A 21649-nucleotide genomic window follows, 5' to 3' on the forward strand; every position below is an offset into this window, starting at 1 on the left:
CAGCAGTGTTCATGAGCGAGAGACGTCTGATCTGTACTCACACTTTCTCTTCTACAGCCTCAGCCATGCGCAGGATTTCAAACAGAAGCGAAATCTTCCCAGAATGCTCCAGCACTTCAGCATCAGCCTCAGACACAAACTCTTTGTACCAGTCTGGTGACGGGCTGCCGGGACCCGTGTTTGACGAGGGCCGAACTGAAGAAATAAAAACACCAGACACACATGTCAGAGCCATCTTGTGGAACACTACATGACAAAACAGTCTTCAGTCTGACAGATCCTCCGAATGAATGTGTGTAGAGGTGATTTATAGAGTCGTACCCTCCTCCGGCGGCGGCTCGGCTCGGTTCCGTCCCTCGGGGTTTCCTCCTCGAGAGCTGGTGTTCCACTCTTTTATCACCTCCAGATCATCGCTGTCATTCTCTGAACTCTGATCTTTACCTCTGCCACGCTTCTTCTTTCTGTGTGTGCGTGTTCACATACATCAGACACCAAACAGACCAATCACAGATCACACATGAAGAGTCAGTGTAATGCATTCAAACCTTTTGGGTTTCTCCTCTTCAGAGGTTAAACTCATGGAGGACTCCTCCGTCTCTGAAGCGATGAACTCTTCCATACTGTCCTCATCAAAGTATCCCTGAACACACAGAAAGAGTCATCCCAACTCTGACAAATCAGCTCAAACACCTTCACGCTTCAGAGGAAAACATACAGCAGCAGAGCAGATAAAAGATGAAACCACGCAGTTATATTGACCACTACTCAACATTAACAGTGTCATGACGCATTCTTTCAGAACTGCCTGACCTGAAATAAACCACACGTGTATTCTCTGCTCGTATTACTTCATACTTCAGGTGTGTGTGTGTGTGTGTGTGTGTGTCTTTCAGCATTGTTCTTCACATAAAACCAACAAACTGTTGCTATTCACATCCACCCCAAACGTTCACTACCCATCACTTTTTGAAAGAATTTCAATCATTCCGTTATTGCAAACCACTGCAGTGCAAACTGAAGTGCAGACTTCAGGTGAAGCGGTGATGTTTTTCACCTTGTTTTCTTTACTGATGTAGTCCAGCTGAAGGCACCACGGATGAGTCCAGATTCTGCTGAGCATCTGGAAATCCTGGAAGAGTTTGGTCCCCGTGCGGCCTCTTCCTCCCTCCAGAGCAGAACCCACACCTGTTCAGAGAGAACGTGAGATGTTCAAAACACTTTCTGGGACCCTAAAACACACGGCAGAACTGATAACACCAGCGTGCTGCTTACTTTACAAAGAAGCAGACAACATTCAAAGTATAGAACACCTTAAACGCAACAAGAAGAAAGAATGAACATGAGATGTGATGCTCATATCATCATAATCCTGCTTTACACTCACACTTCATGGGAAAATTGTGTGCATTTCAGTTCATATTCAGTGTGTCCATGATCATGTGCTTTGTCATTAAGTGTTCACAATATGAATTCTGCGGTTACTTACAGCACCAGTGCAGCAGAATGGAGAGGCTCAGAGTATGCAAAGCCCGGAAGCGAGTTAGCATTTCAGGACTTCCAGTTCCATCGCTCCAAAGTGTGTGGGTTTTTACAATGGGCTTTTGGTAAATCGCCTGAAATAAGGTCTGTGGTAAACAAAACCTCTAAATATTTTCACCTTTTACTCTATGACATAAAACACCAGTTATAACCCGCTCGTGATTCTATAAAGCCTTATTGTGTCTTAAAAACGGCGGTTGCTAACAATTTGTCAAAAGTGACTACTTCCTTTGGCGGGGACGTTGGACGTCGTCACGCATATACAGCTCACAAATAATGCAACATGGGCACAAACCTCTTCAAACATAGATGCGTAATGACTCACCAGGGAACACATTTTTAATGGAGTTTGAAAGAGTTGTCGGAGGATTGTTGGTGGTGACGTTGACGTTGTGTAGTCTGTTTATAGCATCGTGTGAGCTTTTTACTTCTGCCCATTGTATTTCGGCTTCAGAAGTAACAAATGTTGTGTTCATCTGTAAAGATGGTCTTGATAGACGAAACGGGTAAACATCATAAACCGTTGTTAATCACAGAGCTTCATTTTTGCGATCTTTCAAAAGTCTATGGGAAAAATGCATAGGCTTGCGGTCGAGCAGTTAACTTCTGGGTTAGTCCACAAAAATACATCATCTCTGAGCCTCTCCATAACCTAATAAACATCAGCACAGTTTCCACCCGTTACCCTTATTTAAAGCGGACTGTGAGAGAGAGAGAGAGGTCAGGGTCTGTCCGGTGGTCACACACCCACAGTCACAACATCATCCCACAGCCGCTCAGAGCAAAGCCCAAATAATGACACCTCAAAGCTCTTCATTAGATAAGAACGTGGGAATTTATTCACATAGTCCCGAGGACAGCTGCCACTGACTCGCTCTCTCTGTCTCTCTGAGTTATAACACTTCTCTTAGGGGCCATTCAGACACAACGCATTTTTCCATTTCGATGCTCTACTTTACCATTTTTTTTCTATATAAAAACACGTTTGGCGGACACGCATGAATGTTATGCTCGCGCCTCGCATCTTTTAAAGAGCATTTTTAAAGAGGCCATGAATTAAGACCTCAATTTTAACCCGAGCTTTTGTTATATAAGAGGGAATGGTATTCAAGCGAACATCCTGTAAGTGTCAGAACTGAAAACACCCTTGTTACTGAGATGACAACTGTTATTGGCTCAGCGAACGCCAGGTCCTGGAATGCACCTATCTATGTAGTCTATGACAGGTTGAACACCGCCTCCACAGAAAAATATCAACCACTACTTCTCTAGCCCCGCCCACTGGTTCGCAAATGACTTTAGCGCCACACATAGTACACACTCCCGCATTTGTGATGATTGACAAACTGGAAACCATGGAAGTAAACGGCCACTGCTTTGATTGGATAGCAGTTTGCGTAGTAAACTTAGTTGGAGCCTTCTGTGAATTTGGTTAGACTCGTCACGTTAGGTTACACATTATCAGGGCACATCAAGCGATCTCTAACAAAGCAATAGTGACGCATAGTACAAATATGTTTTACTCACATAAGATTGCTGTATGGGATGAAATTCATCTCAAAATGATTAACAAATGCATGCGCAGTCATCCGTGAACGTGATACATGTTACGCATGTATTTTACTAGAATAGAAATTGCATAGAAGTGCAGTATTGCACACTGTTTTTATTTATTTATATGTGTATTAATATATTAATTTATGTATTTATACTTGCGTCATTTCTCGTCCTCCACATATATGTTCTTTAAGTCATAACGCTTTGTTTATAAACATTTACACATGTGCCAATACTGCACTTCTATGCAATTTCTATTCATCGCTATTCTACCCAAAATAAACATAAATGTATGTGAAATAAAAATGTATCGCATGCCTAATACGCTGAAAAACGGGTTATTTTAGATCTTCATTTTGACTGTAAGTCAATGTCTCACATTATTAAAGCTAGACGGGAAATGTTCAAATTATGTGCAGTCCCGCAGCGAAATTCAAGCCCTTTTGGAATGCAAGCAATGTAGGCTATTGTGAAGCCATACACTACATTAAAATAGAATGAAAATTCAACAAACAGAGCCTTGTGTCATGAAGTTGGTTTGGCTTGATTATGTGATGAAAACAGAGATTATAACGTCAGTTTTTGCGAACGTCAACCGAATGTCAAATATATGCAGTCTTTCACGCCACCAAGTCCTGTAAAGATCCGTGAGACTGCTATCTAGCGGTAGTTGCTTTTCTTTGTGTGTGGATCGGAAGTTATTTGTGTGTGGATTGTCCAACGCAAAATCACGAAACAAAAGTCTCAAAATCCAAATGCAAAGAACAGGATGAGTGCACGTGTGTTGCCTGATCCACAAATGCACAACTTGTCCTTGGTGTGCGCAAAATGATTATATGTTAACACAAAATACAACATCTGTCTCTATTAAAAAATCTGTCTCTATTTGTACAAATCGTCTCACGTTTATAAAAATCTAAATTTCACAGATTCAAATCATAAGGCATTTGTTTGTGGATAGTAAAATACATGCGTAACATGTATCACGTTCACGGATGACTGCGCATGCATTTGTTAATCATTTTGAGATGAATTTCATCCCATACAGCAATCTTATGTGAGTAAAACATTACGTTAACATTACAATAACGTTACGTCTCTAACCAAATTCACAGAAGGCTCCAACTAAGTTTACTACGCAAACTGCTATCCAATCAAAGCAGTGGCCGTTTACTTCCAAGTCTTCATGGCGTAACGCCCACTCAAACCGATCGTTTGTCGAGACGGCCTCAAAACCCAGGTAGAAAATAGCCTATTACTTATTGATTTTGATGTTTTCGAATGTAAAAGCCACGCGAACATCATAAGCAGACCTCAGACAACAGTCTAAAACAATAAACAAGCCCAGTTCAGGACACCTTTAAGATGCCGTGTCAAGTTAAAAAAAAATGCAACTAACATGCAGCGCTGCTCATCAATGTCAGTTCCAAAAGCAGTGAACCAATCAGAAGAATTTGGACGATAGGTTTACGATAGGAAGTTGGCATAACAACTGTTTTATTTGACCGCAACAAGGCGGAGGAGGATACCCGCATCTCGAGACCCTCGCGTTCTAGGCTGCGCTTTTTAAAAAACATATCTGAGCGCTGCGTCTCGTGTTTTTAGAGGCTGCATGTACACAATTAAAACAAATGAAATGGCACTCACAACCCTTTAAACCCATTTCTGACTGAAACTGAACATTCAGCAGCAGATCGTGTAGGTCAGAACTTGATCTTACACATCAGAAGCTGGGTTATTACTGTTAACTAAATGTTGCCTAAACCAAAACGGGGGTGCTAAATTTATTAACTGAAGATAAATAATACCTCAACTAAAACTGAAACTGAAATAAATTAAACCGAACCTATACAGCAGTATAAAAAACAAATAACAAAATGACACAAGCACAGTATACAGTATACGACTGTACAAATATAATTAACACAAGTAATGTTTTTCAGAGGTGGCACAAATGAGCCCCTGATGACAGTTGAATGCTGAACTGATCTTCTTTAGAACAGCATCTAGAGGTAATAAGTGAACACTGGAGAGTGAACGTCACCTGTGAAGTGCTCCAGGTAGTATCGATAGAGTTTGCACTGAATGGGCGTCATTCGCACCGCCAGCACATACTCATGTTTGGGTGGCAGGAATTTTGTGAGAGCAGTGTAGTCCCTCCTCTGCAAAAGAAGAAATATATACAGTATTCACTTCAGTTGTCTGTGATGTATAAAGACGAGTACGCCAGTGTCATGACGGCCGGGGTTACCTGTACACATCCGGCCAACATCTCATAGAGAATATGAGCTCGTTTCTTCATGACGCGGACATCAGTGAAGGTGGAGTCGGCACACTGGCCGTTCTGAATGGGGTTTATGAAGCGGTTTCTGAACTCTTTCACTGAACCCAGCAGATTCTCTTTGATGAAGGTCACCATACAGTGATCTACAGAGAGATAAACCTCTGCATCAGACTCACACCAACATGACCTATTCTGTCAAACATCACATGTGTTCAGTTGTGCTAATAATTAGGCCTACACACGAGCGTTATCTGGTATTATAAACTAGCAAACAATGTTCTGTCATCTTATGTACGGCATATATATAAGAAAGTAAATGTGTATGTTTCCGTGTTAAATACACTTCCCATTAAAAACCACAGACACACCCACAGTCCTGAACGAGAAGCAACAGAAAAGAATCACACACAAGTGAGAAGCCACACTCACACTCGATGAGATTATTCTGCAGCGGGGTTCCTGTCAGCACCACTCGTCGTCGAGTCCTGATGGAGTTCATGGCTTTAGAAACCGCAGACGCTTCGTTCTTCAGCACGTGACCCTCATCACAGATCACAAAATCTGGACCTGTCAATCATAACATCACCATAAGCTCATGTTCACTTCTATAACAGTCATACAATATCAACACTACTACAAACTCTGGATTCTTCCAGGGCTGTACGCTAACTGCACCGGTGCTACAGAGGTTTAAAGTTGTGCGGCACAGGCCAAACCGTTGGAGCACAAGTATACACCTGATATCATCTTTAAAAAAACACAAGTCCAGGTCATCACGTAAGTAGACAGGTAACTGAAAAAGGACATTAATGTTATACCAACGGATACATTAGGGCCAAGTTAGTTTTTTCCTTTTTAATTGTTCCGGGTTCTGTATTTTCAGAACTTAACTTCTGTATAAACAATTCTTGTTTACTATATATATTTGAACCTTATTAGAGTAAATACTCAAGTATACTATAGTGTTTTCTACAGTTTTACTACGAGTTAATTACTTTATCATCTGGTTCAAATTAAGCAGACTTTAATTTTGGCAGCTTCAGTGTGTTTGTCAGTAGCTCCACTCAAGCAGCGAAATGCTCATAACATAAACTCTGTGGATGAAGTTCACGTGTTCATGCCCTCATATAGTGAGATACAGACAAATCCACGAGCGTCACGCTTGTACCATGTTAAAGTGCAGCTCATTCACTCATAGACACGCAGAACAAGCAGAGGACATATTTAAACAGTAGAATTCCTTCCGTGTTTTCCCACATCGCATAGGGCTCTAGATCAATGGACTTAATGCAGCCGGAAAACAAGTTTTAATTGCAAAAACTAAATAAAAACAAAAATAACTAGTGGTGCGCCATTAGTTAACCTCACACATGAACAAGCACTATGACAAATGCACTTCACACGAACAGGCGGCTCTGTCTAAAGGCCCGTTCAGATTGCGGGAGATGCGAAAAAGCAAAATGAATACCTGACGAACCAAGTTTTCATATCAACGACGAAACGAATGTTTGCTCTCTTCTATTCTGACGCCCGCACGATAGATGGCGTTGATGGAGAGAATACACTTCACGCCTAAACATTAGGTGGCGCTCAACCGCTATTCAGGCTTCGGCTGCTGAGAAGAAGAAAAGCTTAAAGCTTAGCGCGTAGCAATACAGGCTACTAGTGCCGTTTGCTTTACGTACTTACAACAGCAGAACAAGAAATGGATTTCTCCAGCAGCATGGAAGATTAGTTTATTGTTTTTTGCCTGAATGAGCAAAGAAAGAGAAAACGACGATATTGGGTGAGTGAAGAGCAAGGAGGGTTTAATAGATTGATCCAGGAGTTAAAGCTGTACCATGATCGTTTTCATCATTACTTCAGGACGATGCTCTGGGGGTTCATTGGTTACCAAATGGCATTTGCATTGCAGCTGTACTATTTAAACAGTTGTAAAATGTGTGTACACTTGACGTGATGTTTGTTTACCTGTGCCAGTGCTTTCTACCTACAAGCAAAACTGCTTAGTTATTGTGTATAAAGAAAAATTTAAATAAAGAAATTTGAAGAAACTGATTGTATTTGATGACTTTTACTGGTACCGCCAATATATGTGTAATATCCCATACTACAACATAACATGTGAATTGTATTCATATGAAAGATCATATATATATATATTTATTAGTTTATATATACCGTTTATACTTTTATATTTGAATGCCACCTCAAATTATGCCACAGAACTTGGTTTCTGTAGTCGCTGTGACTTTTTTCAAAAAGTTCTGACACCAACGACAGTAACAACACGACATCCATTCTCTCACAACAGCTTTCTGAGCCTTTAGCGCCCCCACGTGCCCTCAGTGGCTCTAGGCACGTGACGTAAAACGAAAGATTTTTTAGTAAGCATGTGCGACATGTAACGTTACAGCCCTGTCTTCTGAATCCGACAGACATGTGTCCAAGTTTGTTGCCTGTGACGTGCACCTGGATCGACGAGAGTTTTCTGGAAGATTTCCTTCAGTTTCTTGCTCTTGATGTTTCGGCCCTGCGTCAGGTTCCGATACATCTCATAACCGATGATTATGACGCCGCCGTCCTCCTGCCAGCGCTGCAGAGCGTACGCTCTCTCCTGAGGTCTCTTCACCGTGGCCAGCTCTGTCACCTGAAACATGACAGACATCACGCTGACTCTTTATTTCACATTCTCAACTGCTTTTGCTTCAGGACAATGCACATCAAACAAGAAAAAACAGCAACAACATTCTTCTCAAATACGGCCTTTCTCATCAGAGCAACAAATCATTTACTGCACCAAACCACATCTGTATTTATGTTTAGGGAAGCAGTCTGGTTCGTACGGTTTGATCGTGTTGGCACATAAATGATATCTCACTGCTAAGAAAAGCAGATGCCTTTGATTGGACACAAAAGAAAGCATCTCCTCATTCCTGATATAAAGCTGATAAAGCACCACCATCTGAAGTGATCTGAGAGAGCCATTTTTGCTTGAGAAGCATGGCTTTTAGAAATGTGTTTCTGTCATGCATTACAAGACTTATGCTGGCTTCACACCAAACGCGAATTAAGCGATTTGCATGAGTAAATTACATACAAAGTCAATGCAAAGATTTCAACTTGAGCGAGAAATTCACGTAAAGAGCTCATTGACACCTACTGTTTGACGTGAAGACACTCCCCGTCGCGTGATGTTTATCTCGTCACTCATGCAAAAATAATGAACTTTTCCCGCGAGTAATAAGAGCGTGGAACGCGATTGGTGTGAACACAGCAGAACACACAGCAGGGGACCTCAATAAACCTCCAGATATATTCATGTGAAAGTACTGACTGATCTTTCCGGTTATGTCAAGCATGAGAATGTTTTAGAAATTGGGAGTGAACAAGCACTAATATTCTTACTGTAGTAAGACTATAGAGGGTCTGCAGATTCATAACATTTACATTCACGCGTCTGAAGTGATTTTCCAAGGCTTGATGTAACGCTACAGGAACACGACTGAAACAGACCCATAAGGAAAGAAGAGTAATGGCAAGATCTATGCATGATACAATACCAAATCTCTACCTCTAAACTCTCCTCGTCTTTCAGGCCCTCCTGCCACTTCGAGAACTCATTCAGCCAGTTGAGCACGGTGTTGAGAGGACAAACCACCAGAGCCGTGGAGAAGTTCAACTTCTCACACAACAGAACAGTGTGAAGAAACGTCACCACCTGCAGGACGCACAGAGAACAACACCAGTGAAAGAACCCACAGGCATTCATCAGATTCACGTTCAGAGTGACTCACCTGCAGGGTTTTACCCAGACCCATACAATGAGCCAGAATACAGCCGGAGCCGCCAGACTTCTCCACCTTTCTCACCGACTCACAACAGCAGTCCCACATGAACTGAACACCTGTACACAACATCATCAAAACATGCACGCTGCAACTACACCAGTGAGTTTATTCATCATCTGAATGGGTCGAGATCAACACGTCATGATGTCACTTACAGCCAGCAAATGGGCTCGAATCAATGTTTACATTTTTTAAGGTTTTTTTTGTGACTTGCTGTTTTCTATGTAAAATCATGCTTGCTCACCGGGAGACTGCTGATATTAGATAAGCTCACGGTTCTGTCAATTCCATGAACATTGCTTTATTAGAATGGTCTTTCGAAACCATGTACAGTACTGTATTCTACCTTTCTCTGGGTTTTGCTTTAGTTTTCTTCCTGCTTTAAAACAATGCAACATCATAAAAAGCGCTATAGAAATCAAACCGAACTAAATTGTGTAAAGAATATTCTGTGAAAATAATACCTTGATATTTTTAATACTGACTGAAATAAATGTCTGAAATCAATTTTGATGCCCATTATGTATGTAATTATAAGACCACAAAATATAAAGGTTTCAGAGGGCAAGCAGTGATATCCAAAGCAAGAGTCAAATAAAATGACACGCGCACACACACAATTCCTATCAATTCCTATGTTGGGTAGTAATAATGCACACAAAATGTTAAGTTTAAAATAATATTAACGAGCAAAACGAGTGCAGCCAGTGTGCAAACTGTCTCTGAATTGTTTGTTTATGCACATCTCCAAGCGCACGGACACAAAGCCGCCTGGGGAATTCAATTCAATTCAATTCAATTTTATTTATATAGCGCTTTTCACAATGTGCATTGTTCCAAAGCAGCTTTACAGGAGCAAATAAGAAAAACACAGAAAGGTAAAACACAGCACAGTGCATGGTGTTTATAGACCAAGCAAGATCATTATAATAAATAATATCTAATAAATAAATGAATAAATAAATGCAGTCTCCCGGTGAGCAAGCCAACACTGCTGTGCTCTGGGAATGACATTTCTCTTACGGCTGAACACAGTTTCATATCAATCAGCACAGTTTAGCAGGAGCATTAGCATTTGACATATTCCCTGAATAAAAGTGCACGGCTTCAACATGTTTTTGCACTACACGTCCAAATCAGTTTTGATTAAACTAGAGTCAAAGCACCAATGATGAGCTACAGCGAGTCAAAACAGGAAGGATAATAAATCAACCGCTCACCGTCCACTTGATGTGGTTTGAGTTTGGTCACCAGATTCCTGTGAACCTGCAACAGCGGCTCTTTGGTCTCCTCATCTTCATCCAGCACCAGTTTCGTGGTGATGGGACATGTGACCTGTGCAGACTCCTCCACTACAATCGTCTGAAAACAAGCCTCTGTGAGTTTACACTGAACAACATCGCTCGGAACAAACCTCTCATGAGTTTGAGTTTGTCTACCTCTCGGAGTTTCTCTCTCAATCTCTCTCTCTCGGCGATGCGTTTCCTCCTCTCCTCTTCTTCTTTCAGAGCGTCTCTGGTCTCTGTCCGCAGGTTATCGTCTTTAAGGATCTTGCGGATCTTCTTGCGGCCTTTGGGCGTTCCTTTCTCATCACTGTCCCCCTCTTCCTCCCCGTCTCCGCTCTGTGCAACAACAAATCAGAAGAATCATCCACACGCTCTCTTCTCTATTGAAATTAAACCTAGGGTCGGCCATTTTAGCATGAGCAAGCTAGCTTTTAGCATGTGATCGGCCTGAATGCAATGACTAGACAAGCATTATACGGTCCTGCACCTTTCACAGAAGATATTTATTTACATTTACAAATATACTGTATATATATATATATTGACTTTAATAATTCATCGTTCATTTTGTGTGTTCTCTGTTTTTAGCCAATGAACCACATTGAAGACGGTGTGAGTTAAAAAAAGTTAAATGTGTGTAAAAGCATCTGCTATTGTGTTGAAGTGTTAACCAGATACAGACACTATACGTGACATCACATGTGTAGTGTTAACACAACATTGTCATTCATATCTCAGTCTATACTTCAGGCGCTCAGAGCGCTCTGCCAAAAATGCGAGGTGAGGCCCGCCGCGCACAAGAAGCACGCAAAACGCTCCCTGCCAACTGAAAACAATTCAAAAGAGGCGCGTCTAACAGCAAAAGACGCATTCTGTCTGACCGGGCCCTTATGCCGTACCTTTTCATCTGATGATGAGTCTTGAACTTTAATACGCCGTCGTTTCTTCTTCTCTTTCTTGTAGCTTCTCTCTTTGTCCTTACTGGATTTTTTGGATGATCTACAAGCATTATTTGACATTACTCGTCCCAATTCCTTGAAATATTTATGTTTCACACTTAAACATGACAGCACAGAGGATGAATGATGTATTATGATGCATGGCCACAGCGTTTCATGAGCACACACACGCACCATGACATGATAAACCTGATGACGACAGGAGTCTTACCGTGTTTTGCGTTTGTTACTCGCCTCGCTGTCCTCATCCAGACTGACAGCTTCACTGAGGGCCGAGGTGTCACTGGAGGCTGAACCCGACTCCTCAAAGTCTGAATCTGCAGAGTCATCAGTGCCCCCTACACAAAACCATTAAAAACCCCATCAGACCAGCCCGTGGAGTCACATGACCTGTGTTTCCTTAGAACAGACACTGACCTTTCCTTCGGCTTTTTTTATTGCTCTCCTTCTTGCTTTTAGCTGTTGTCTCATCATCAGAGTCGCCTTCGCTTACCGTCAGCTTCTTCCGCAGCAAATGATGACGGCGTCCACGCTTCTTTACGTCAACATCTGAGCCGGAGTCTGACGTCTCGTCGTCTTCTTCTGCGGGGAACATCACGTACGCCTCATGAACACACACATCATCGATTCACCATGTACTACTAAAGGTGTTAGATTACCATTTGCTTTGCCAGCGTCCTCATCATCATCTTTGTCTTTCTTTGTCGTCTCTTGGTCCAGGTCGTCTTCTGCTGATGATGACGACTCCGCTCCAGATGAGTAGTTGGCTTTGATCTGAGCCAGAAGCATTCTCTTGGCAATCCTTATAAAGGAGATGTTAACAAAACAAACATTACGATTGACAATCCTTACAATGTTCATGTTACCTTTTCCTGTGCTTTTCTACATAGTTGAGTTGAATGAGTGTATACTCAGACTTTTCGGTTTACACGACTTTCGCTTTGTCATTCTGATTTTTCCGTCATTGGTAAAAAAAAATCTGTCAAAGCCGTCCATCATTTTTCAAAATATGAATAAATTCAGGTTCTTAATCCTTTTCGTCCAAAATTTCATGGCAACACATCATGTTTGACCTCATATTTAAAACATATATACTGTATATATTCAGTAGCTATTGGCAGCCAGCACTACTTGCAGCAAATCACTTGCATACACAAGATGATTCATTAGTAAGCAGACAGCCAGTTTAACAAACTCTTCAAACAGGTCATTCATGTGCACATTAAAAACAAAAGGAAGCCCAAATCCCACTGTACGTCAAAGGCCTACACGTTGATTAGGCTAATAAGTCACTAATTAGATCATAAAATTACGAAAATACGTTGTAAAAAGTAAAACAATATTAAGCCTATAATTTAGAAATAAGTTGCCTGGTTAATTTTGCAGATCAGCTGTATTATTTATAACTCATCAGCTCTTGAATGAATGATGTCTGTTGAAACGGTGACACCTGCTGGTCGGATCAGGTAACGTTACTGTTTAACAGCACGACACCACTAGCGCTTCAAACAATGGTAACCTACCACAACCCACGTCAAAACATTATTTAGAAGTCATTATAATACATAAATATTTTTTGTGAAGTGAAACTTTTCAATCTCCAAAAAGATCGGGGGCTTTTGCCAAAAGATAAGTGGCTTAATTTAAGCCCCCCTCGCAACGCCACTGCTTCTCAAGGGTCCAGTGGCAGCTGGTGCAATTGTTTAAGGGGGCGCAACAGACCATTTGACACGTGACGTAAACGTATCATCACTGCTTAGCTAAAAAAGTTTAACTATCAAAGCATGTAATGGTGTTTATTAACAGTAATAAGGTGTCAGTCCAAGTGAAAAAGAATATTGCAGTATACTTTATTATTCATTATAGTAAACTGTAGTAAAGTTCCTAGATGCTACAGTGTTTTTGAACCGTACCATAGTAAATATTAAGGTATAATAGTATTTTCTACAGTTTAGCAATGCACTATTGTAGTGTATGGAGTGCTCAGGAAACTCTGAAATTGTTAATAATGACCATCCTAGAGTGAGTAACTCTGTGTGGTATTTTGGTTGGCCATCCATCTCTTCCGAAACAAGATAAGAGAGTAACTTTTCAGTTAACTTTAGTTCAGAACAGTCCATTGGGAGTCTCGTCATTTATTTGTGTTAAACTATACAAGCACAACTACTATAGTTATTAGCATTACTGAAAATGTTTATAAAATCTATATATAGCTAATAAGATATAACAGCACCTTACAATTTACTACAGTTTAAGTTTACTAGTGTAAAAACCAAAGTGAGAATAAAGAGAAAAAACAATAACAGGGATTAATTACACAGCGCACAGAATCCAATGCAAATAGCATCAGGGATTATAACGTTAGCGGGTTCTCCGCTTTTGTCGCGTATCTCGCGTGCAGTGTAAACACTTTATACTAAGGCGAGTAAAGCTCATATCATACTTTGTCACTGTTGTGGTGAATTTGTAAATCACAACGGTTGAGAACTGTCCAATCAATCACACGAGGTCAAACATGTAAAAATCAATACTGATTCACTCTGACGCGAGCCAATTAGAGAGCAGCCTCAGGTCACCTGCCTTCCAAAAGTTTGTATAACGTTAACGTTACCTACATAAACACTCATTTGTCCGGCGACCTGCACGTAACGTTACAATATATATGTACATTTACATGGTCATTTAGCAGAATATGTATTGTCACAGAAATTAACTAAATACAATGAATACTTTTAATGAATGCGAACACAACTACTAGGCGACTGTAGTGTGAATAAATATTTATTTCAAAATTATTTTGCAATTTATCATATATACAGGTGCTGGTCATATAATTAGAATATCATCAAAAAGTTGATTTATTTCACTAATTCCATTCAAAAAGTGAAACGTGTATATTATATTCATTCATTACACACAGACTGATATATTTCAAATGTTTATTTCTTTTAATTTGATGATTATAACTGACAACGAATGAAAATCCCAAATTCAGTATCTCAGAAAATTAGAATATTACTTAAGACCAATACAAAGAAAGGATTTTTAGAAATCTTGGCCAACTGAAAAGTATGAACATGAAAAGTATGAGCATGTACAGCACTCAATACTTAGTTGGGGCTCCTTTTGCCTGAATTACTGCAGCAATGCGGCGTGGCATGGAGTCGATCAGTCTGTGGCACTGCTCAGGTGTTATGAGAGCCCAGGTTGCTCTGATAGTGGCCTTCAGCTCTTCTGCATTGTTGGGTCTGGCATATCGCATCTTCCTCTTCACAATACCCCATAGATTTTCTATGGGGTTAAGGTCAGGCGAGTTTGCTGGCCAATTAAGAACAGGGATACCATGGTCCTTAAACCAGGTACTGGTAGCTTTGGCACTGTGTGCAGGTGCCAAGTCCTGTTGGAAAATGAAATCTGCATCTCCATAAAGTTGGTCAGCAGCAGGAAGCATGAAGTGCTCTAAAATGTCCTGGTATACGGCTGCGTTGACCTTGGACCTCAGAAAATGAATGTAATGAATGAATATAATATACAAGTTACAATTTTTGAATGGAATTAGTGAAATAAATCAACTTTTTGATGATATTCTAATTATATGACCAGCACCTGTATGTTGAACTTATGTTTAACAGTCATCTTCTCTGGATAATTGCCCCCTATTGACCAGCCGCCACCGGAAAGGACACATGTTTCCCACTCATTAACGTTACCTGATAAAACCGATAAACATTTCCGGTCAGAGGAATCTGAAGTCCGGTCAGCAAAGAAGCACCTCAAACAGCGTTGTTATTGCTGTCAGACGAAATTCTGTCAGACTAGAAGTAAAAATTTCATTTTAAATTCGATTTTCACAAGTCTTACACCCCAGTTGTGAAATTAAATGTCTCACTTCGGACAAACGAACGGACATTCTTCTGTCAGACACAGTTCAGCTGTGCACGCGCCATTCTGAACTTGAAGCGCGGGAGGCGCGCGCTGTTAAACCCATACAGCAGTGTTGCCAACTCTTTTCAATGGAAAGTAGCTAAAGCCTACCTGAAAAGTCGCTAAATGTCACCAGATGACGTCACGCGCTAGTTTGCGTATCGGTGACGTCATCACGTAGTATCTGACAGCTAAGTGCTTCAGGTCTGCTTCATATCTCTACTCTCTGAGCGGTTGTATACAGTATTATATTAAATACTGTATACAACCGACAACAAAAAACTATGTAATAGTGAGTGAACTCAACCACTTAAAACTAGCAGTCACTTTCGTTGAACAACTAAAATCCGTCTGTGTTCTTGTTTATGTGTCCATACAGTCATCGCGTTTTAATCATAAATGCTCAAACAAGGTCAATTAGTGATTAGAAACACTGTTTGTGCGGTCTGAACTGAATGTGCTGCTTCTCCTGCTTCTGCGTTACATGGACACATCGGACTGAATTTAATCAGATTGCAGAATCTGAATGTAGTGTTTACATGAAAGGTCAATTAAGTGATCTGATTGATGTGCGTGTTTACATGACGAGCTTCAAATCCGATATAATCGGCTGACATGCGCACACTGCACAAGTGTTCACCTAAACACCACTAAAACAGTGTTTTAAAGCACATGTTGTGCATATTTTATTTTACAAACGGCACGAAAAAAATGTACAGTTTATAAAGGCAGAGTAATGTCTCATGCCAAAGCATGGGCACACCCGATGCGGTTTTACCATGACAAAACTACCAAGACTACTGCAGGCAAACAATAATTAAAAAAAGTTTAGCCACAACAGCTAATACCGAACTCTAGAAGTGATGATATGCGGATTCATATATCAGCATTAACGGTATAAACATAGACGGGTGCGGGTATCATTATAATATTCACAAAACGGCTCCTCAAACAATGTTGTAAGCACAGATGTGTTTATTTTATGTCACAAACACCAGCATAATAATGTACAATTCATAAACGCAAAATAATCTCTACATATCAATGGAGCAAGGTCGTTATAGCAATTTACCATGGTAAAAACAGTTAATCCTTCCAAAGCACATGCAAGTAAACGATAAATAAAATCAACGTTCGGTAGCCTACTGATGAAATTTTATGATTAGATATTTTAGCCTACAGGATGTTTGTACATCTGCAAATGTATCGTGTTTTAAAAAGGAACTGAGAAATTGCAGTTAAAAACTCACTTCAGGGAAACAGTTAAGACATTTTAAATGCATAGAAACATGAATATGTTAATTTAGAGATGACAAGCATATGGATATTTGTACCGCTTTGTCAGATTTATGGTTTTTGGTTTCTTTAGCAGCAGCTGCTCCGTTCCGTGCGTCATGCCCTTACGTCTGTACGAGCCAGCGTCGTCTTTGCACATGCGCACAATTTCCTACTTCGGTTTTCAATCTGATCAAGTGGTTCAATAAACCACCCCTTACAATCCGACTGAAATTTCAATCGGCTTGGGCATTTTTAATCTGATTGACGTGTTTATATGGAGCATTTTCATTCGGATTGGATTTTTAATCAGATTACACCGGTCCATGTAAACGCAGCTAGAGAGGCGGTGCTGCGCTGGGAAGGTAAAAGCTCGCTCTCGCGGGGCAATAGACGTGAAGTAGTGATGGGACGTTCGGATCATTTTACTGACTCGGACCTTTGAGTCTCGTTCAGCAAAATGAACGAATCTATTTTCGAGTCATATCATTCATTTAGTTCATTTTAGCCAAATATAATTAAAATGTTACATGTTACTTTCCTAACACATCTACTACTTGTTCAAACGTTGATCACATTACAAATAGTGTTGCTTTCGTTAACGAAAATTATGACGAAATATGGTCGTCAACGAACCTTTATCATGTGACGAAAACGAGACGACACACAACGTAAATGCTGGTCATGTGACGATGACTATAATTAAATGTATAATGCAATATTGTTGACTAAATGTGGTTTACAAAATAAAAACTATGCTAAAATGTCTCTTCATTTTCGTTGACCAAAACAAGACGAGATGAAATGTTATAACGTTATTTCGTCTGATGCGGAGCGGAATCCTGTTATTTAAATGTGATCTGGCTGTTCTGCGTGTCTGAGTGAATTATGTGCACAGTTTAACATACAACACGAGTGATGGTCGAGGATTTATCTGCGTCTGCACTGTATGAGGACATGAACACATGAACTTCATCTCCAGTCAGAGTTGCCCTGAGAGTTTATTTTATGAGCGTTTACTGTTTGAGTGAAGCTATCTGCAAACACAAACTCAGCGTCTTCCCAAAGACCCGTCAAAATAAAAGTCCCGTTAAATTGAACACTCAGACAAAAAATACTTTAGTGAGCTATAATAACTTTAAACCTCTCTAGCTCCAGTGCTATGTGCAAAAAAAGTCTGCATTAATTTTCTGCATTCTGTATGCTACTACAGGGCACTGAGGGCTGTCACTCTTTTCTTGTTGGTTCTTTGCAATGCTGGCAAATGTAACCTTCCAGTTGACTTGTCAAATCACTTCCATTTGTTTTATTAATAAAGGATATTGGAAGTAAAATCGGTCTGGGTTATGACAAATACTTTGATTTTAATAGTCACACAGCGAGAAAAATAAAATTTGTATAGGAAAAAGATGCACAGAGAATTGTTTAATCATCGCATCGCAGCCCTCTGAATCGTAATCGAATCGCATCGTGACGTGCCTAGAGATTCCCACCCCTTGATGGCCGTAAATTCAAATCAGACGTCTTCCGTGTCTGGAATAAGATAACCTTGTTTGAAATGGGTTTGGCTAAAATAAAATTTTGGTTTCGTCTATACTACTAGGTACTTATACTGACTGGGTTACATAGAATTGCATTACTAAAAAGAGACTAAAATACAATTGACTAATGTATCATTAATATATCATTGACTAAAACTAGACTAAAATGTCATCAGTTTTGTCAACTAAAACTAGACGAAAATAGTCATGGATAATTCTGACTAAAATAAGACTAAAATGCTCAGCCTTTTAGTCGACTGAAACTTGACTAGACTAAAAACAGTATGAACGTGACTAAAACTAATAAAACTAAAATGAGAGCTTGACACAAAGACTAGACTAAAACTAAAATTAAAACAGGCCGCCAAAAACAACACTAATTACAAACTATAATGCTATAAGAAACAGAAAAGATTAATTCATTGTTTGCCTGGGTCTTTAGTCTATGATTAGCTCACCACACCTCTTATCTGACAAGTCCTCGGGTTTGACTCGTTCGTTCACGACGTGACAATGCAGTCAGAGCCGGAAAGAGAATTGATTAGTTCACCTCTCGAGTCTTCGGGTTTGAATCGTTCGTTCATCATGTGACAGCGTCGTAAGCTAAACCAATGCAGTCTGAGCCGGAAAGAGAATTGATTAGTTCACCTCTCGAGTCTTCGGGTTTGAGTCGTTCGTTCATCACGTGACAGCCCCGTACGCTTAACCAATGCAGTCAGAGCCGGAAAGAGAATTGATTAGTTCACCTCCTGAGTCGTTCGTTCTTTTGTCACATGACGTGACTTTGGACAGAGAAATCAGTTAATTTACTAATTCCAGTACAGGACCCATAGAATGTTGCGCATGCGTGACTGAACGAATCACTCCCCGAGACGACTCGTTCTTCCCGAGTCACGTTAAAGATTTGTGAATCGTTCAAGAACGACCCATCACTAACGTGAAGCAGAATGTTTCGCTAAGCCGCCAAGGCTTATTCAGAAAGTAGCTAGATTTGTCGTTAGTCGCTTTTTGAAAAATAAGTCACTAACGGGGACTGAAAAGTCGCTAAATCTAGCGACAAAGTCGCCAAGTTGGCAACACTACCAAACAGCACAGAGCAGTGTATTAAGTCACTCTTGGCTTTTTTAACGACAGCTTTAAAATGTCCCGACTAAAAGCATTTTAAACAATAGCAAGGGTCATGTAAATCGTTAATGTTACTCATAATTTTATTGGTAATGAAATAACATGCCTGCGACATGTGGGCTACGTTACCCCCTCATGACCTACGTTATCAAGGGATAATGTCCAGGCAGCCGGTTGTTATGGCAGAAATAAACCCCGGCAGTGTGATCAGGACGTGAAGCGGAGGGTCTTGTATTACACTGAAGGGGCTTATTTCACGATAACAGTCGGCTGATTGTACATTATCCCGCTTATAAAGTTAATATTAACATAAAATAAAATATGAATAGTTATATTATTAGACACTAGGCAAACACAAACTGGAAGTTAACTGGGGGTCCGGCTCACGCGTACGATGAAACTGTCTATACCATAGGTCTTCAACCGGGGGTCCGCGGTGGAACTGCAAGGGGTCCGCTAATTACTGTTTACTCACAGGCAAATTTTTGTTAAAATGTAAAGCATGGGTACAGAAATATTACAAACAATGTTCTCTTTAAGCTGTACACGTGAGCGGCCGCGCGGACTCATTGTAGCTTCCGCACATTGCAATTTTAACCTGCATGCGTGCAGACAAATACACCCATTCAGGCAGCAGAAGCGATAGTAGAAACGTTACATCTGCATCATAAAAACCGGTAGGGCCTAAATCAAATAAGTACCCATGTCTTTCTTTCAAGACTGTAAGTTTAGAATCAGTGCATTCTCTGTCTAACCTCCTGATAAATTCAGATTACGCATGAAAGGAGTTGCGTGCAAATAAAGTGCATTCTCATATACTGTATTTTTGAACTTCTGTTCAAATTTGTTAAAGCTGTAAAGCGCTAATTTGACAGGCAAATGACACCACACCACTTCTGCATTGTAAACTCTGACAAAACTACCGTACGTGTTTAAAAACAATGAAACGACAACCATGTGCTGATGGTGCACGTCAAACAAGTTGCCCCCAAAATAACGCGGACCCTTTGCATGTTGCTCTCCTTATATGATACTCAGCAGAAAAAAACTCGTGAGTTTCCGTGTAACAGCCGCGACAATGCTGATCCACGAGAAAGACAACGGAGCTCAGAAGTATAAAATAGCGGCGTGTTCTGCAACACACAGAGAATTCAATTCAATTCAATTTTATTTATATAGCGCTTTTCACAATGTGCATTGTTCCAAAGCAGCTTTACAGGAGCAAATAAGAAAAACACAGAAAGGTAAAACACAGCACAGTGCTTCGTTTTTATAGACCAAGCAAGATCATTATAATAAATAATATCTAATAAATAAATGAATAAATAAATGCAGTCTCCCGGTGAGCAAGCCAACACTGCACTGCTCTGCTGTGAAGCGGGGGAAAAAAGAAAAAAAAGAATTAAACTTAATAAAACGGCACTGATTTCTTTCGCATGCAGAGACAACCTCTACCTCCACTAGAATAGTCTTTGTGCCATTAACCAGGGTCAGTCATCTCAGTGAAGCCTTAATAAAAATAAAAAAAGGTTCAGGATAAGTAAATGTTTAACTGTCCATATCACAGTAAAATGAAAATGTATGATGCTGCAAGTCCCTTAAAATAATCAAACAATCTATATTAACAATAAAGATAATACACAGAAACAGGGATGGATTACTGACCGGGTCAATGGGGCCAGTGCCCAGAGAGAGAGTGAGAGAGAGAGAGAGAGAGAGAGAGAGAGAGAGAGAGAGAGAGAGAGAGAGAGAGAGAGAGAGAGGAGAGAGAGAGAGAGAGGAGAGAGGAAGAGGAGAGAGAGAGAGAGAGAGGAGAGAGAGAGAGAGAGAGTGAGAGAGAGAGAGAGAAGAGAGAGAGAGAGAGAGAGAGAGAGAGAGAGAGAGAGAGAGAGAGAGAGCGAGAGAAGGGAGAGGGAGAGGGAGAGAGGGAGAGGGGAGGAGAGGAGAGGGAGAGGGGGAGAGGGGAGGGAGAGGGAGGGAGGAGAGAGGGAGAGAGAGAGAGAGAGAGAGAGAGAGAGAGAGAGAGAGAGAGAGAGCGTGTTGGAGCTGAAACTGGAGAGCGAGCGAGAGCGCGTTGGAGCTGAAACTGGAGAGCGAGCGAGAGTGCGTTTTACTCTTTTTACTCAATGATGAATAAACTTTCAGTTAATCCGCGGGTCACATGCGTTCTGCACCGGAGAGAACGATCCGTACGGATCACAGATCATCCCGCGATCTGTTTCACAACGGTACTGCAGCGGAGAGGAAGAGGAAACGCGCGTTGTAGAGTTGTTGCTGCTGTACAAAACATGGCGGCGAATTCAATGTC

General features: G+C 40.7%; 1 protein-coding gene across 2 annotated transcripts in view; it reads right to left on the bottom strand.

Annotated features, from left to right (window-relative positions):
* Nucleotides 1-21649, bottom strand: part of atrx (ATRX chromatin remodeler) — a 63905-nt gene that overhangs the window by 11675 nt on the left and 30581 nt on the right. For both annotated transcript variants that reach the window (XM_057348816.1, XM_057348817.1), the window contains exons 11-26: nucleotides 12136-12278; nucleotides 11894-12058; nucleotides 11688-11814; nucleotides 11417-11516; nucleotides 10671-10853; nucleotides 10452-10593; nucleotides 9178-9287; nucleotides 8955-9101; nucleotides 7853-8030; nucleotides 5810-5947; nucleotides 5348-5523; nucleotides 5141-5258; nucleotides 1055-1185; nucleotides 546-640; nucleotides 322-461; nucleotides 42-195 (exon numbers count right to left, since the gene is read on the bottom strand). In XM_057348816.1, the coding sequence (XP_057204799.1) occupies nucleotides 42-195; nucleotides 322-461; nucleotides 546-640; nucleotides 1055-1185; nucleotides 5141-5258; nucleotides 5348-5523; nucleotides 5810-5947; nucleotides 7853-8030; nucleotides 8955-9101; nucleotides 9178-9287; nucleotides 10452-10593; nucleotides 10671-10853; nucleotides 11417-11516; nucleotides 11688-11814; nucleotides 11894-12058; nucleotides 12136-12278 (2247 nt within the window). The remainder of the gene's footprint in view (nucleotides 1-41; nucleotides 196-321; nucleotides 462-545; nucleotides 641-1054; nucleotides 1186-5140; nucleotides 5259-5347; nucleotides 5524-5809; nucleotides 5948-7852; nucleotides 8031-8954; nucleotides 9102-9177; nucleotides 9288-10451; nucleotides 10594-10670; nucleotides 10854-11416; nucleotides 11517-11687; nucleotides 11815-11893; nucleotides 12059-12135; nucleotides 12279-21649) is intronic.

This window comes from Triplophysa rosa, linkage group LG13, assembly GCF_024868665.1.
Source record: "Triplophysa rosa linkage group LG13, Trosa_1v2, whole genome shotgun sequence".
Lineage (NCBI taxonomy): Eukaryota > Metazoa > Chordata > Actinopteri > Cypriniformes > Nemacheilidae > Triplophysa > Triplophysa rosa.